At 49.5% G+C, this 17003-nt stretch overlaps 1 protein-coding gene across 1 annotated transcript; it reads left to right on the forward strand.

Annotated features, from left to right (window-relative positions):
• Positions 1 to 6489: 6489 nt before the first annotated feature.
• On the forward strand, positions 6490 to 17001 carry Plk1 (polo like kinase 1). Its single transcript, XM_051145176.1, has 10 exons — positions 6490 to 7033; positions 7594 to 7762; positions 8581 to 8725; positions 9376 to 9469; positions 10823 to 11045; positions 14717 to 14872; positions 15613 to 15690; positions 15916 to 16070; positions 16168 to 16350; positions 16491 to 17001. Exons 1-10 carry the CDS (start codon positions 6626 to 6628, stop codon positions 16695 to 16697), a joined length of 1818 nt encoding a protein of 605 aa, XP_051001133.1. The 5' UTR covers positions 6490 to 6625; the 3' UTR covers positions 16698 to 17001.
• Positions 17002 to 17003: the final 2 nt, after the last annotated feature.

Below are 17003 nucleotides of genomic sequence, written 5' to 3' on the forward strand. Positions count from 1 at the left end.
CTGGAAAGAGAAACCACAGAAAGAAAGGTGAAAGGCTTTCTCTGGCTTGAAATGCACATTTGGATAATGAGGTTAAGTCATTAATGAGCACTTGTGGAATTCACACATCTGATCTCTGAAAGCTGGTTATTTTCTAGTCTGAAGGTGCATACTTTGGAGTGGATACATCAGGACTCTTATGACAGGCAAGGCACAAAGAAGCCTGTCCTGTCCTTTGGAGTGGAATATGGAGCTGTTCAGTCCCAATCCAAGCCAGGCTTACCTGGAAGGAGACAGATGGATGAACAAGCCCTCCACTCTGAACCCTGGAGGGTCAGGACCTCTCTGTAGAGCTCACAGCCCTGAAGGCATCCTAGAGGCTTGCTATCTGTCTGACTTGGGTAAATGCCTCCAGGAAAGGGCTTGGTCTCTGAAGGGACACACATGTTGCTTGACTTTAGACAGCTTCTCTACCCCAGCTAGTTCCCAAACATAGACCCAGAGAGAGACTATAATTTATTTTATAAGCTTTAAAGGACTGGAGCTAGGAAGATGTCAGCCTTCTAGGCTGTTCTGCTGTTTCCCAGCTACACACCCCATGTTATTTCCTTTAATCACTCCTGTCTGGGCTGCTGCTGTTCCTTCAGTCTGCCCTCATGGCCACGTGCTCATGGTCCATTCTGTCCCATAGCATCTTCCTTCTTCCTGGCTTCCTAACTCTTCCTGTGACATTTGTCTCCTCGCTCTGTCTGTGGGAAGGATTGTAAGCTTTGTCCCAGGGGAAAGCAGTCTTGGCAGGCTTTCCCCCTTGGAAACACCACGGATAGACTGAATGGAGCCATCCTGGGTCTGGAATTCATGAAGTGGACCGGGGGACTCCAGCCGACCTATTGTGGTTCTGATCGAACATCTATGGGGGCAGGGATCCTGACCCAGACCAGCCATTGCATGGCCTGAGAGAGACGCAGGTGGAGGAGGGAGGAGAAGGCTGCATCTTTTGGAGCAGGATCGCACATGGATTTGGGCAGAGACCAGCTTACAAGCCAGACCAGCATGCAGGCCAGAGACACCTGGGGATCTGTCCCGTGGAACAGATACTGGAAGATTTACTCTTGTTTCCCTTTAACCCTTTTTCCTTCTTGTATAGGATTGTTGGACTGTATAATAAAGTCTAATTGTTAAGAAACAGAGCCAACATCTTTTCTTTTCTCCTCTCGCTACAACTGTTCCTTCTCCTCCAACCTCAATGTCCCTCTCAGACCCTAAGTCTGGGAACCTAAGCCCCACCTACCTCTCTTTTGCCCAGTCACAGGCAATTTTATTCACCAATCAGGGATAATTGGGGAGCAAAGTCACATAGCATCACTTGGTGTATGTGAGAATGTGCTTGTCTGGGTTATAACCAAATCTTGGTGTGTGTGTGTGTGAATAACTAACAATTAAATACATTAGAAGCACCAGAACAACCCCCAACACCCGCTGAGATCGAGCTGCCAATCAGCCTTGTCTTTAATGCAGAGGTTAATGCATCTCTCACTTGTTATCCCTGTGGAAGCTGCAAGGTGTAGGGAGGACCCATCCCAGAGACTGTGACCCTCCACGTGCTTTGGACAGAGCAGAGTCTGCCTCTTCTTTAGAGATTGTCTTCCTGCAGTGGGCTCATTTTTCTGCAGCTTTCCTCAGTAGACTGATGTCTATCTTCCCAAATTTTCTCACAGATTATAAACCTCAGTGAGACAGGCCATTGATGGGGCTGGAGAGATGGCCCACTGGTTAAGAGCACGGACTGTTCCTCCAGAGGACCTGGGTCCAATCCCCAGCACCCTCACGGCAGCTCACAACTGTCTGTAACTCCACTTCCAGGGGATTCAATACCCTCACACAGACATACATGCAAGCAAAACACCAATGCACATAAAAAATAAAGAGAAACCATTTAAAAAAATAGGGTATTGATTCAAATAGAGCTGTCTGTCAGGGCTGGTCTTTCCTAGGATGCTCAGTGAACAGATGATTGGGACAAAGGAGAAAAAAAAGTAAGGGAAGCCAGCTTTAAATTTTTGAAAATTCAAGATTTCATCCTTTATTAGTTTGCTTGGCTTATAACAAAACACCACAAGCCGGGGCTTACCCAATGGAAAGTAGCGTTCCTCTGGCTCCAGAGGCTGCATGTCCCGGAGCAAAGTGCTGGCAGGCAGACAGCTGCCTCCTTGGTGTGTCCTCACTTGTCCCTCTATGTCCTAATTTCCTTTACGACGATATAGTTTTGTTAGGTTTACAATTACCCTAACACTGCCATCTTAGTATTAAAAAAAAACTGTGTGTGTGTGAACACAAGTGTGGAAGCACACTCAACTTTCACAAATAGGCTCTAACTCAGGTCACCAGGCTTAGTGGCAAGTGCCATTACCTCATTGGCCCCAACAATTTCTTTTTAACTTAAGCATTGTTTTCAAGGTCTGTCTCCAAATATAGCCATAGGAATTCGGGGACACAGTTCAGTCCATAACCAGTTCCGGAGCATATTTTTTCTGGCTACATTGCATAAAAATACTAATTTGAAAAAAGGTTTTTGTGTCTTTTACATAGAACCCCCTTCAAGACTAAAAGCTAAGAGATGATTTTTTTTAAATGAAAAGTTGGGCTAGCTGAATGAGCCCAGTGATTCTGTGACACTGGAGGAGTAAAAGCCTGGGCTGGGAGCCCGAGCTCTATTTCCTTGACTGTTCCCAGAAGAACTGTCTGCTTCCTGGAGGAAAACTCCCAGTACCACCTTTTCACGTATTTGAGCCAGACATCAAACCCAGCTCTAGTGCTCTTATGCAGAAGACCTACCTGCCAAGCATGGACACGCAGATCACCAATGAGTGAAACTGTCCTCAACTCACATCCCAAGGAGACTTCAGGACCATGAGGTCCAGGGGCTTTGAGTCAGGACAGGAAACATGGCAGGGTCCTCATGATGGGGAGCTATGCTATGGGCCTTGACAGTTTAGACTAGCAGTTTTCAACCTGTGGGTCACGACCCATACGGGGGCTGCATATCAGATATTTACAATTTGATTAATAACTAGCAAAATTATAATTATGAAGTAACAACAAAATAAATGTAAAGTTGGGGGTCACCACAACATGAGGAACTGTATTAAAGGGCTACAGCAATAGGAAAGTTGAGAACCATTGGTCTAGACTGTCTGATGAGCATATGTTCTGCTTAGGGTACCCTAATATGGTAAACCCTTTCTTTCCATAGGGTCCCCAGGGTTTGACTTCAGTATGTGACCCTAACTGTCCTGACAGTGTCTCAGTCCCAGCGGGCATCTATACCACCTTCCCCTCACCCACCAGTGTGAGTCACCACAGAAACTGTCTCTAACACATTTTTATGTCTGGCTAAATCCAGACACCATGAACCCCAGGCATAATTGTGTGGGTTGGTCTGCACAAGCTTTTTATTGTTGTTGTTTTGTTTGTTTGTTTGGTTGGTTGGTTTTTCAAGACAGGGTTTCTCTGTGTTAGCCTTCGCTGACCTGGACTCACTTTGTAGACCAGGCTAGCCTCGAACTCACAGTGATCTGCCTGCCTCTGCCTCCAAGTGCTGGGATAAAAGGCGTACACCACCAGGCCCTGCTGTTCCACAAACTTTTAATACCAGGACTCGGGAGGCAAAACCCCTGTGAGTTCCAGGCCAAATGGGGCTATATAGTAAGACCCTGTCTCAAAATAAAACCTTTTTTTATCATGTTTATTTGGTGATGCACTGTGGAAGTCAGAGAACAACCTGTAGGAGTCAGTTCTCTCCTTCCACCATCCCAGGGACCACACTTAAGTCTTCAAGCCATGTGGCCAGAAGCATTACGCTCTGCTACTGCAGCAGCTCTGGGCACATGCTTTTGCAGTGGATCTGGCCCACAATGGCTTTTGCTATACAAGAGCTTCAAGCCAGGTTGCTGATGGAAGACCTGGGGAGGGGCTGGGGAAATAGCCGGTTGGTAGAACACTGACTTACTACCCAGAGCTGCTGTGTCTGCTGTGCTCTGACCTTGCCCCACTCCGCCTTTTATATTGCTTCTGCTTTGTAACCTTTTACGGTAACAAACCTCAGTGGCTAAAACTGACATCTGCCCAGTCCTGTGACTAGAATAGCTGAGTTTCTACTTATTAGAGTTGGTTCCTGGGACCCAACAGCAGTCACCAGGGGATGTTGGTAGTGTCTCCTTTTTCAGTCTAGATAATCTATACAGCCTGTGACCAGATAGTGGAAATTCATTGGGTGTGCAAATATAACCAGACCATTTTTTTTTCCGATAAACATACCACATTTCAATGAAAAGTTCAAATAAGCCAAGAGTGATGGCATACCCTGTAATATCGCCACTATAGAGGATGAAGCGGGAGGGCCAATTCCAAAACCTATCTAGGCAGCTTAGCAAGACACTGTCTTTAGATAGATAGATAAATAGATAGATAGATAGATAGATGATAGGGTGCATTAGAGATAGATAGATAGATAGATAGATAGACAGACAGACAGACAGACAGACAGACAGATAGATAGATAGATAGGGTGAGCTGGAGAGAGATGGCTCCTCGGGCATGGCCCCTGCTATGAGTTGCAATCCCCAGAACCCACACAAAGCCAGCAGCATATTCATCTGTATTCCCAGCACCTCCAAGAGGGGATGGAGGCGGGGACAGAAGCATGGCTGTGTGAGCAGATGTGAACAGAGAGCCCGCCTCAGCCAAGGCGGAATGACAGGGCCTGTCTCTGATGTATGTGTGAAGGTCTGCACTCACACGAACGAACACACACACAACTTACAATGGTCTGGTCCAGTTGTAGAGGGATCAGCTTGCATGCAGGAGACCTTAGGGTCTGTGAAAATGTTATGTTAGAATCCAGCCTCTGCCCCAGGCTGCCTCTCCCTGATAAAACAGGCACGCTTCTGGGACATCGTGAGTGCCAGGCTGGCAGACTTGCTGGTGCCCTGGCAGTTCACATGGGAAGTGAATCTACATCGCCAGGGTGCCCCGTCCTGCCACATCCCCACCCCATGCTGTTGCCGTTATGTCTGTCTGGCCATGGTAATAACGTGTCTGGCTTAGAATTCAGAGGTCTGCCTGCCTGCCTGCTTCCGCAGCGCTGGGATTAAAGGTGTGCACCCATCCCTGTCTAACTTAAGTTTTTGAGATAAAGCTTGGTATGACTCAGAAAGCATTTAGTAAGACCAGTTCCTGGGATCTTGATAAGACCCTCCTGGGTGAACTAGTGGAAACACAGCTTCTAATGGAAGGCACCACTAAAGTGCCCACAGAAGCCAGACAGGTAAGTGGGCAAACGGGTGTCTGGGAACAGTGGTCAGATTTGATACTTTTTTCAAGGAAAGCGCCGCACTTGCACTATGTGGCCACTCTTCTTTTTACATGTTGTTAATCTTTTTTTTTTTTTTTTTTCCTTTTTTTTTCAAGACAGGGTTTCTCTGTGTAACCTTGGCTGTCCTGGCACTCACTCTGTAGACCAGGCTGACCTCAAACTCACAGCGATCTGCCATCCTCTGCCTCCCAAGTGCTGCAGTTATAGGCGTGCACCATCACCGCCCAGCTTTTTTTTTTTTTTTTTTTTTTTAATGAAGGCCAAACAGAACACTTACACGCAGGGCATACTTGGTCTTGGCATGCCGCTTTGCAAGAACTCTTCCAACCACCCATCCCCCACCTCCGACTATTTAGTGTTCTCTATTTGGGGCTTTGGGCGACACAGATTCATAAACTAGGCAACCTTCTTGCATCATGGAGCCAGATATCTGGTGCGTCTTACATTTCACAGTGCGTAGGAATCACCTGAAGGTTTTTGACCGGCAGGGCATGCCTAGGAAGTTTTTTTTCCTTTCGATCGGCAGGATGACCTAGGCTCACTTGTAATCTTGAACTCACGCCCCTTTCTTTGCCTCCTGAAAAGTTTCCAGGTTCCCCATAGACTGCTGCCCCCCCGGTTTGTTCAGGAGAAGGCTTAAGCTCCAACTCAGGGCCTGGGGCAGCTATTGCAACGAACGGGGCGGGTCGGCTGCTCCGGTAAGACGCGTCTGCTTGCCAGGCGCTCTGAGTTGGCTCAGGTTTGGCTTTATTTAAGCTAAGCTAGCCGGAGAGAGAGCGGTTGGCGGCGGAGGCCGTGAGCTCCCAAGTTACCCGCTGGCCTATTGTTTCAGTTCTAGAAGGCCAGGTGGGTGGAGGAAGGTGTTAGTTAGGTCCTAACAGTTAGAAGCCCCTGGAGCAGGCGCAGGTGAACCACATGAGCATAGCCTGGCAGAGGAGCAGAAAGCAGGACCGCCCTTGGGGGCGGGGGTTGGGGGTCTCCGCGTAATTCACTCGTTCCTGGTTTCCCAGGCTATCTCACGTGCACGTTGTCCTCAAGTCCCTGCCTATCACGTTTCTAGCTCTCAAGACCGGGGTTTAAAGGCGGCTGCGCCGTAGAGCACTCCCATGGTGCCGCGCGCTGGGCGGGTTTGTATTTTAAATCCCCGCGGCCAATCAGCAACGCGCAGGCCCTTGTAACGTTCCCAGCGCCGCGTTTGAATTCGGGGTGGGGCGGAGCAGAGCAAGTCCCTCTGCACCGGCCCGGCCAGGTCCGTGGAGCAACTTCGGCAGGATGAATGCAGCGGCCAAAGCTGGAAAACTGGCTCGAGCACCACCCGACCTCGGGAAAGCCGGCGTCCCGGGAGATGCAGCTCCCGGTGCCCCAGTGGCCGCCCCGCTGGCCAAAGAGATTCCGGAGGTCCTAGTGGACCCCCGTAGCCGGCGGCAGTATGTACGAGGCCGCTTTCTGGGTAAAGGAGGCTTCGCCAAATGCTTCGAGATCTCAGATGCAGACACAAAAGAGGTGTTCGCAGGCAAGATCGTGCCTAAGTCTCTGCTGCTTAAGCCTCACCAGAGGGAGAAGATGTCTATGGAGATCTCCATTCACCGCAGCCTCGCACACCAACATGTCGTAGGCTTCCACGGCTTTTTCGAGGACAGTGACTTTGTGTTTGTGGTTTTGGAGCTCTGTCGCAGGAGGGTGAGTGTTTCTGCCGCGGGGCTGGGGCGCCCACACCCAGAACTTGCTGGCAAAGGGGCACCGAGGTCTTGGAGGGGATTAGAGGAGTGCTTGGGTTTCAAACTTTCATGGAGAGGCTTTTAGCGAGGGTGCTTGGCACTCCGAACCGCTAAGGCCGGGGTTCAAGAGAAGCGAAGCGTGGGCCCTACTGTTATTAGGGAAGGTGCCGCTGTGCGTTGGTGCAGGAAATGGATACTTAGTGTGGCTAACGTAGGGTCCCAGGCTAAGGGTGCCACGAACCTCGAACTTCCGGAGTGGAGCAAGGTCTGTGGGCCGACTGTTTGGAGTCAGAGCTTTCAGGTAAAGGGGGCGGTGGTCTCCTACCAGGAGAGATAGAGGATCGAGAGTGGGGTTCAAAGAAGATTCTGGGTAAGGGCATGAGTTAAAAGGAGAGGCTCCTGTGAATGGTCGTATGGGCAGAACTACCAGGAACTGTATTCACCCCCGAGTGCCTAGTTCTAGCCACATCCAGCTGGCCTTCCTTCCCCTTGGCTTTCAGTAATATCTTCCTTCCTGCTCAGTCCCTCCTGGAGCTGCACAAGAGGAGAAAAGCGCTGACGGAGCCCGAGGCCCGCTACTACCTGCGGCAGATCGTCCTGGGCTGCCAGTACCTGCACCGCAACCAGGTCATTCACAGGGACCTTAAGCTGGGCAACCTCTTCCTGAACGAGGATCTGGAGGTGAAAATAGGTGAGGTGTTGGGCCTGCGGTGCTCGGTGCTAGTACAAGAGGTGACAAGGAGGGGGACTCTGGGAGAACGGGAGCCAGAAAGACAGAGGGAGGGTGGGAAATGGAGGCACTGCCCTCTTTAATGGCTCTAGTGCAGAAATGGCAAGTGGGGCCACAGGCTGTGTCTTGCCTTTTGATCCGTTGTTTTGTGTGCCTTAACACAGTAGTTTTGAACTTGAGGGTGCCTCCCCCAAATACTACCGTGCCTCCCCTATCACTGAGCCCAGCCTTCAGCCAATTTTCCTTTTTAAACTGGAGATCTGGACATACGCTATGGAGCAAGGCAGACAGTATTCCTTCAGCTGTCTCCTTGCTGAGCTGAAAAGCACCTGTCCCCTTGAGAGCCTGATTTGCCAGTCCCTATACCCTTGTCACCTTTTCTCATGCTTGCCCAGCAGCAGTCCGGAAGATTATTTGCTTGATTCATCAGGACATCCAATTCTGCTATCCTGTGCGTTTAAAGTTTTATGTATTTATGTGAGGAGTGGGAACAGAGGTTAACTTGGTCAGTTCTCTGCTTCCACTGTGTGGATCCCAGGATCCACTCAGGTCGTCAGTCTTGGAGGCAAGCACCTTTACCTACTGAGCCGTCTTACTGTCCTAACCCTGCCATCTAAACTGAAGGACAGTGGGAGGCCAGCCAGGGCCAGCACAGTGGGAATGCTCAGGGACCTGAAGCTGTGGAGTCTCAAGGCACGAGTGCTCAGTGGTCGGGCAGCTGTCTGCAACCACAACTGGGCCTAGCAGCTGAACACCCTCTCTCCTTCCTTCTGTCTCAGGGGATTTTGGCCTGGCCACCAAAGTGGAATATGAAGGGGAACGAAAGAAGACCTTGTGTGGCACTCCTAACTACATAGCTCCCGAGGTGCTGAGCAAGAAGGGACACAGTTTTGAGGTGGATGTGTGGTCCATTGGGTGCATCATGTAAGTTGGGAATGGACTTGAGCTCAGCAGGGCTTCTTCCTGAGGCGTTTCGCCCAGTTGATGCTACGCTGTGGGTCCTTCTGCCTTATAGGAAGGCTGATTTAGGGAACAGGCTGCCCTGTGTGAAGCCCTAGTTCCAAGGCAGTCTGGTGTAGGCTGTGGGGTTCCTGTAGCTTGGCCTTATGGGACCAGGGAAGGCCTACTGTCTTTCTCTTCCTTCACCTCCATCCCCTTGCTGCTTATTAAAAGTATACACAGACCCAAACCATCCACACCTGAGGGCTTGTTAGAAATTCAGAATCTCAGACCTGAACCTGGCTTACCACAGTCCCTGCCTGACTTTCAGCAAAGCTTTATTTGGAAGCACTGATGAGCACCGATGGGAGAATTAGGCCAGTGGGCAGGCTGGTGGTAGGCAGACACCCCACCAAGGTGGCTTCTGGGGGTCCCTGGCCCCTTGGTATTGTCACCCACGTTCTTCTGAGGGATTGACCTGGCCATTGGTTGCTGTGGAGCTGGGCAGACTTGGAAATCATCCCTGGCCATTCCCAGCCGGTGAATCCAGCACAGCTCCTTCCTTTAGCGAGACAGTAACTTCTGCATTTGGACTTTCCTGGGAGTTTGAGCAAAATCCCTCCTTATACCTCCAGGTATACCTTGCTAGTGGGAAAACCACCTTTTGAGACCTCATGCCTAAAAGAGACCTACCTCCGGATCAAGAAAAATGAATACAGTATTCCCAAGGTGATGACAACACTTATTGTCTTAATTTATTTTATGTTTCAGCCCAAAGCTATTCTCTAAGCCCAGCTATATCCTGGGGACGAGACAAGTCAGTCCTACCTCTAGTAGAGCCACAGAGAATTGTGTATGTTTGAAGGCTGGCCTTGAACTCACTGCATGTTGAGTTGGCACACCAGATTCAGCCTCTGCCTCCCAAGTGCTGAGGTTATAGGCATGCTCCACTGTGCTGGGAGCTGGCTTTGTGCTTGTAAGCAAACACTAGCAACTGAGCCCCTGTCCAGCCCATGTCTGTAGACTCTTCCTGAAGAGATCTTAAGCACAGGGACAAAGGGAGTAGGGCAGACATGCTTAGGCTTGGCACATAGACCATATCTGCCCAGTAAGCTGTGCTTAACAGGAGATGGCCTGACTCTTGTGAACTGGGCTTCCCAATGACACGATGATGTCCAATTTTACAACTAATGGCATAAATCCATTTGAAGCAATAACCCATTTCTAGGGACTATGTCCACATGGGACATATGACCACTTTCAAATTGGTGTCTTTGACTTGTATGTAGAGTGGATATGTCACAGGTCAGCTCACTGCAGGCAGCTCAGGTTGGCTTGAGCAAACTGGACTGCTGTAGTATAGGTCCTGGTGTTGTCACTGAGGCCATGTGTTATTCTCAGACCAGGCCCTCCCTCCTCTGAGGGAGGAAGGCCTAATTAGTAGATATACACACACCTGTAGTTCTAGCATTTGGAAGGCTGAGGCGGGAGGATTACAAGTTCCAGGCTAGTCTTAGCTACATAGTAAAACCCTTTCTCTATTCAAATTATATAGAGAGATAGGGGAAGAGAGAGACCTTGAGGTGTTTTTGTGCAGGAATACGTTCCAGGCACATAATCATAGTGTTAATGTGGTGACTGACATGCTATGTTTTTTTCCATAAACCAGGTAGCCCACCTGGTGGGGCTCTAGGTATTGTACCCCCCACCCCCATTTTATAGGTCTGCCTTGGTAGGCCTTAGAAAGCTCAGGTTATTTATCATCAAGGGGGTGGGACTAGGATTTAAACACAGGTCTTGGGACCTGTCGGCCTATGCCCTCAGGTGCCCTGTAGTAAATAACTAAATGCCCTTTGCAAGGTCAAAGGTGGAAACGTTATCCCAGGTTAATCTTGAGTGCCAAGTGGCAGGAAATGAACCCCCTCATCCATAGGGTGACATTGGGCCTTCCTAAAGCTGGAGGCGGAGCACCTGGTGGGACTTAAGGGCTACTGAGCCTGTTATGTTTGAGACAGGAGCAACCCAATGCTGGCTGGGGTCCACCACTGTGTCATCTCACTTAGGCTCTGCCTCTCCCCTCAGCACATCAACCCAGTGGCCGCCTCCCTCATCCAGAAGATGCTTCAGACAGACCCCACTGCCCGCCCCACCATTCACGAGTTGCTCAATGACGAGTTCTTCACTTCTGGCTACATACCCGCCCGTCTCCCCATCACTTGCCTCACCATCCCACCAAGGTTCTCAATAGCTCCCAGCAGCCTGGACCCCAGCAGCAGCAGGAAGCCTCTCACAGTTCTCAATAAAGGTAAAGATCCGTCCCCAGAGAGCCCAGATTTCCAGGGTGCACGTGCCTTACTGCCTGCTCCCAGAGTTGGATCCTATCCTTGAGTCTGGTCCCCAGATCCTTCTGCCCCTGGGTCTTGGCTGGAAAAACACTGAATCAAGTCATTGAGCCCCACGAGGAAATGGACTGAACAGCAAGGCAAGCAGTTTTATTTAGAGTCCCTGAGATTGCTCGTGCATGGTTTGTTGCTGGAAGTTTCCAAGTGCGTACAGGGACCATGACATGGAGCGTGACGCAGTAGCCACCCTCGGTCCTCAATCTCAGCGCACCCTTGTTCTTTGAGTGTTTGTGAATGTCTCTCCTACCATCACCCAGGCTGCTCTTGAGTTCAGTCCTCCTGCCTAGGGCTCTGCTGAGTCCCAGGGTAACAGGTTTGCACCAGCACATCTCAATTTTGAAATGTCTCTCCAGCCGACTCCAGCAGTCTGCCATTTTACTCTTGCTCTAAAGTATGCGTCTTTTTTTCAAACAGTTGGGTTCCTTGTCCTTGTTCAGTTAGCTTTTGTTTCCAAAGCTCTTTAGAGGTCAGAATTTTTCTGATTCACGTTTTAATATATTTCTTTATTATTAACCAAGCTATAAAAAGGTAGAATGAACAAGAAGCACTTGACCCTCTTTCCTGGTCTGTTTATATCCCTTTTGATGTCTGCATTGTCAGTCCCCTGTGTGTTTCTCTTGAGCGAACTTTCCTCTGCTGGTAATAATTTACTGTTATGTTTCTTGAAAAAAAAAATGTGACAAACACCAGCATCAATTTCAGGACTGTTAGTCTGTGTTTCTGTTTTTTGAGACAATATCAAACTATAGCCAAGGCTAGCCTCCAATTCACACACAGAGATCACCTGCCACCGCTTCCCAAGTGTTAGCATCAAAGGTGTGAGCCACTTAGCCTGGCAGCAGTATTTGGTTTTGTTCCTTTGTTTTTTGTTTTTTAATGCTCCTCCCTACCCCTTTCTTTTCTTTTTTTGAGACAGACTATGAAGCTAAGGCTGACCTTAGGTTTGAAATCCTCCTGCCTTACCCTGCCCAGTGCTGGGCTTATAGGAGTGTGCTACTGCACTTAGCAGCAGCAGCAGCAGCAGCAGCAGCATTATTATTATTGTAGTCTTATTCGTCCTTAATATATATCGTTAAGAGTTGTCATTTTTGTGAGGTAGCTTGAAGGGCTTTGTTTTTCTGTGTGGATATATCACCAATTTAATATAAAAATCTCAGTTCATCTGTTCCAGTTAGATTGCCATTTTTAGGCAAATGACGTGGGATGGTTTAGTTTAGGTTTTGGTGTTTTGTGTTGTTCAGGCTGGCCTTGAACTCCCAAGTGCTGAGATTTCAACGGCGTGCCTCAAACCTGACTCAATGAGTTGGTATATTTTGAAATAATTTTAGGTTTATACAAAAAATGTTACAAACAAAATAGAGCTGACTATCCATGTACCCTTCGCCTGGCTTCCTCTACTGTCAGCATCTCTCTTAACCATAGAAAAACTACCAAAACTAAAATGTCAGCCACAAGAGAATCCTGTCAGCAAACTCCAGATCCCCATTAACACCCCTTGTTCTGTATCATGTGGCATTAGTGAGCTTGGCTCCTTAGTCTCCTCCAGCCTGTGGCAAGTCTCTGGACTCTTCCTTATGTCTTGTGACCTTGGCACTGTAGATGGTGCTCATGAGCTTATTTCCTATTGGATTTGATGCTTCCTCAGGCTTGTGTAGAGCTTCTGCATTCTGAGCAAGAATGCTGCACGGGGCCTTTGCTCTTCTCCGGTTGTCAGAGAGACAAGGCTGTCTCTGCTGCAGACATTTCTTCTTTAGTAACTGAGAAGTATCTTGCAGGGAGCCGTTTGAAACTGTACCATTTCGGCCGGGTTTGGTGGCACACACTTTTAATCCTAGCACTTGGGAGGCAGAGGCAGGTGAATCTATGTGAGTTTGAGGCCAGCCTGGTCTACAAAGCTAGTCCAGGACAGCTAAGACTACACAGAGGAGCTGGGCGTGGTGGCACACACCTTTAATCCCAGCACTCGGGCGGAGGCAGAGGCCAGCCTGGTCTATAAAGCGAGTCTAGGATAGCCAAGGCTACACAGAGAGACCCTGTCTCGAAAAACCAAAAAAAAAAAAAAAGACTACACAGAGAAACCCTGTCTCGAACAAACAAAACGAAACTGTACCATTTCCTCTAACTGTTGCCTACCAATTTTAGCACCTACATATGGGTCTTGGTTGTAGCAATTAGTGCTGTAATTTTTGTTTTTCCTTTTTAATTTCTGAGACAGTATCTCATGCGGCCCAGGCTGCTTGGAACTCACTGTAGGCAGGGACGAGCTTGAGCTTCTGCCTCTGCCTCCTGAGTGCGAGCATTGCAGGCAGGCATGGACCACCACGCCAGCTTATGAGGGGCTGAAAATCTAATTCAGGGCTTCTTGCTAGACAAGCACTCTACTAATCAAGTAGGGATTGAGCGGTGGCCCAGCCCCTCCCTCCTGCTCTCCTCTCCTGTGGTGCTGGGCTTGGGGATTCCTATCTTGGTGGTGGTTAAAATACTGCTATTGTAAGGATTTTTATTTCATTTCATTTTAATATATAAAGTAGCATTAAAATAAAATGTTCTATAGACATTTTTCAAGCTCTCCCAAAGGTAGAGATGTAATGTTGTCCCTGGAGTGCTCCTTTCACATTCCCAATACTTACATTTGGACAGGCATGAATTTTGCTAGGGTGTGTGTGTGTGTGTGTGTGTGTGTGTGTGTGTATGTGTTATTACTGAGTATGAGTGTTTTGTATGCATGTATTTATGTACTCCACATGCATGCTTGGTGACCACAGAGGCCAGAAGATGGTGTTGGACCCCTTGGAACTGGAGTTACACATGGTTGTAAGCCACCACATGGGTTCTGGGAACCAAATCCAGGTCCTTGGCAGGAGTAGCAAATTCTCTTAACCACCGAGCCACCTCTCCAACCCCCTTTTTGGTTAGTTTTAAAGTCAGATCTTAAATATTTTATTTTACACTTAATTTCATGGCTTGTTTGGGGTTTTTGTTTTGTTTCTTTTGTTAATTGAAAATGTAAGAGAAATGTCCTGTTTCACAGGGGAAATGCCACATGCTGGTTTGGGGAAATGACTTGTTCAAGTTTAAAGTGACAGCAAGAGTGACTAGCGTACCCCTGGCTACCATAGGCCAACTTAATGCTGTGTGTCACTAGACTTGGGTTATCTGTAAGCACACAGAGCAAAGGGTTACAGCGGAAAGCCGCTGAAGCTTTAAAAGAATCCATCCTGCGCCGTGCTGGGTTTCACCCATCCTTCCACCTTCTTGGGTGCACGTGGCACCCTTCACATTTTGCTTGAATTGGTGCAGCTCTGAGTTGCTGTGCCTTCAGGCCGCCTCCCTGACTGACAGCAATGGTAGCTGTCCTGGAAAGCCAGGCTGTTGTGGGAGAGGCCTGAGCACCTAAAATTTTTTGGCCTCTCAGTGAGCACCACATATCTGCCACACAAACCTGGTAATGACTCAGTTTCTCCAAAGCAGTGACAGTTAAAGAGTACTCTGGGCAAAGTGCTAACTGTGGCAGGCAGGACTGTCCTCCCTCCTCCAGTTTCGTGCTTGGCCAATGACCATGTTACCTTCTCAGGCGTAGACAACTCCTTGCCTGACCGTCCCCGGGAAAAAGAGGAACCAGTGGTTCGGGAGACAGATGAGGCCATCGAGGGCCACCTTAGTGACATGCTACAGCAGCTGACCAGCGTCAATGCCTCCAAGCCCTCAGAGCGAGGGTTGGTGCGGCAAGGTAAGTACTACAGGGCCCTGCACGGCTGGAGAAGGCAGGTGTCTCAGCCAGCAGAGAGCAGAGAGTGTCCAGGCCCACTCCCCATTTGGCCTTTGCTTTGTCCATTTCCTATAGATCAAAATCAGATGAGTTAGCCTGACCCCCACGGCCCTCCTCAGTGTGCCTTCTGCCTGCTTCGGCTCCATCTCATTTTGTAAGAGGCTGATAGGCCACCTCTGCATAGTTGCACATGCTGTGTCTCTTTTCTGCCCAGGGAATTAATCCCCCAAGAGACTCAAATCAGCTCCAGCCTCAGGGCTTTGTGCCCAGTGTCACTGCCAGCATTTCCAAGCCTGACTTAACTCTCTGTAACATCTCTTCCAGTACGTTGGTGTCTTTATAGTACGGTCTTGTGTGCACTGAGTTGGTTGTGGCATTGAAGGAGTTGTCTGGTCAGCTCAGTTTCTTCATCACTTTAATCTGGGGCACTAGGGCTTCCACCAGACCCAGGGCTAATGACAGAGCAGCCTAGACACTTTGCTCACTCCTTATCCCTGGGTTTGGGGTGTGTGGACTCCTCGGGCAGCCTGGGATTTTCTTTTCCTGGGCTGCAGTCTTCCATTTGGATGTCTAGGGTTGTGCTATCATGCTCCTCCTCAGGCTTCATGGGGTGCCCAGTGTAACCCCCCTCCCCCCGGGGAGGGCTGCATGAGAGGCCAGGGGAAGGGGCTGACATAACCAGTTCTCTGTTTCTATCCCAGAGGAGGCCGAGGATCCTGCTTGCATCCCTATCTTCTGGGTCAGCAAGTGGGTGGACTATTCGGACAAGTATGGCCTTGGTAGGTGTTCCAGAATATGGGGTGGGCAGGGGATGGTGAGGCCTTTGGGTGTGTGTGTGTGTGTGTGTGTGTGTGTGTGTGTGTGTGTGTGTGTGTTTTCATTCCCATTCAAAAACTGAATTCAGGCCCTTGTGCATGGTAGGCAAGCACTGTACTACTGAGTTCCTCCATGGCCTTTGCCCACCTCTTCCCGCCTTTCTGAGATAGTCCTCCACTTGTCACCAGGTTACCAGCTGTGTGACAACAGCGTAGGGGTGCTCTTTAATGACTCCACACGTCTCATCCTCTACAACGATGGGGACAGCCTGCAGTACATAGAGCGTGATGGCACAGAGTCCTACCTCACCGTGAGCTCCCACCCCAACTCCTTGATGAAGAAGGTGAGTCCTGGCTGCTGAGGGACAGTGTGGTGGGGTACCGGGGCTGCCTCAGGGTCGGGCCCTCATTCCGGAACCCCTCCCCCACCTTTCCAACTAGATCACTCTCCTCAAGTATTTCCGCAATTACATGAGCGAACACCTGCTAAAGGCAGGAGCCAACATCACACCCCGGGAAGGTGACGAGCTGGCTCGGCTGCCCTACCTGCGAACGTGGTTCCGCACACGCAGCGCCATCATCCTGCACCTCAGCAATGGCACCGTGCAGATTAATTTCTTCCAGGTGTGCAGGGGCAGAGGCTGTACTTGGGGCAGCTGGGCAGGGTGACAGTGCTGTCCTTTCACCAGCTGGTGCCTTCCTCTCCTTTGCCTTAACCTCAGACACCAGTTGAGCTCTTCGCTCACTCCTTCCTTCTCTCCTAGGACCACACCAAACTTATCCTGTGTCCCCTGATGGCAGCGGTGACCTACATCGACGAGAAGAGGGACTTCCGAACATACCGCCTGAGCCTCCTGGAGGAATATGGCTGCTGCAAGGAACTGGCTAGCCGCCTGCGCTATGCCCGCACTATGGTAGACAAGCTGCTGAGCTCACGCTCTGCCTGCAATCGCCTCAAGGCCTCTTCCTAGGTCTCTCCTTTGGACTGGTGCCCCTTTAGTCTGCTAGCTCTGGGCCTGCGCTGCTGGCCTCCCGGCGCTACTGTTCAGTGCCCCTGGCCCTGGGAGCTAGGCAGTGAGTAGTTGCCCCCTTGAAGGGGTTGCTGTGTAAGTTATTTTTGTACATGTTTGGGTGTGGGTTTATAACCTCTTCCTCTGCCCTCAGCCCACTGTATGAATTGTATAGATATTTCTATTGCATATGAGACTGCCCTTTCCTTAGCTTTATATACATTAAATATATGTACATCTCTCTCTCTTTCTCCTTTTTTTTTTTTT

The sequence above is a fragment of the Acomys russatus genome, chromosome 5, assembly GCF_903995435.1.
Source record: "Acomys russatus chromosome 5, mAcoRus1.1, whole genome shotgun sequence".
Classification (NCBI taxonomy): Eukaryota; Metazoa; Chordata; class Mammalia; order Rodentia; family Muridae; genus Acomys; species Acomys russatus.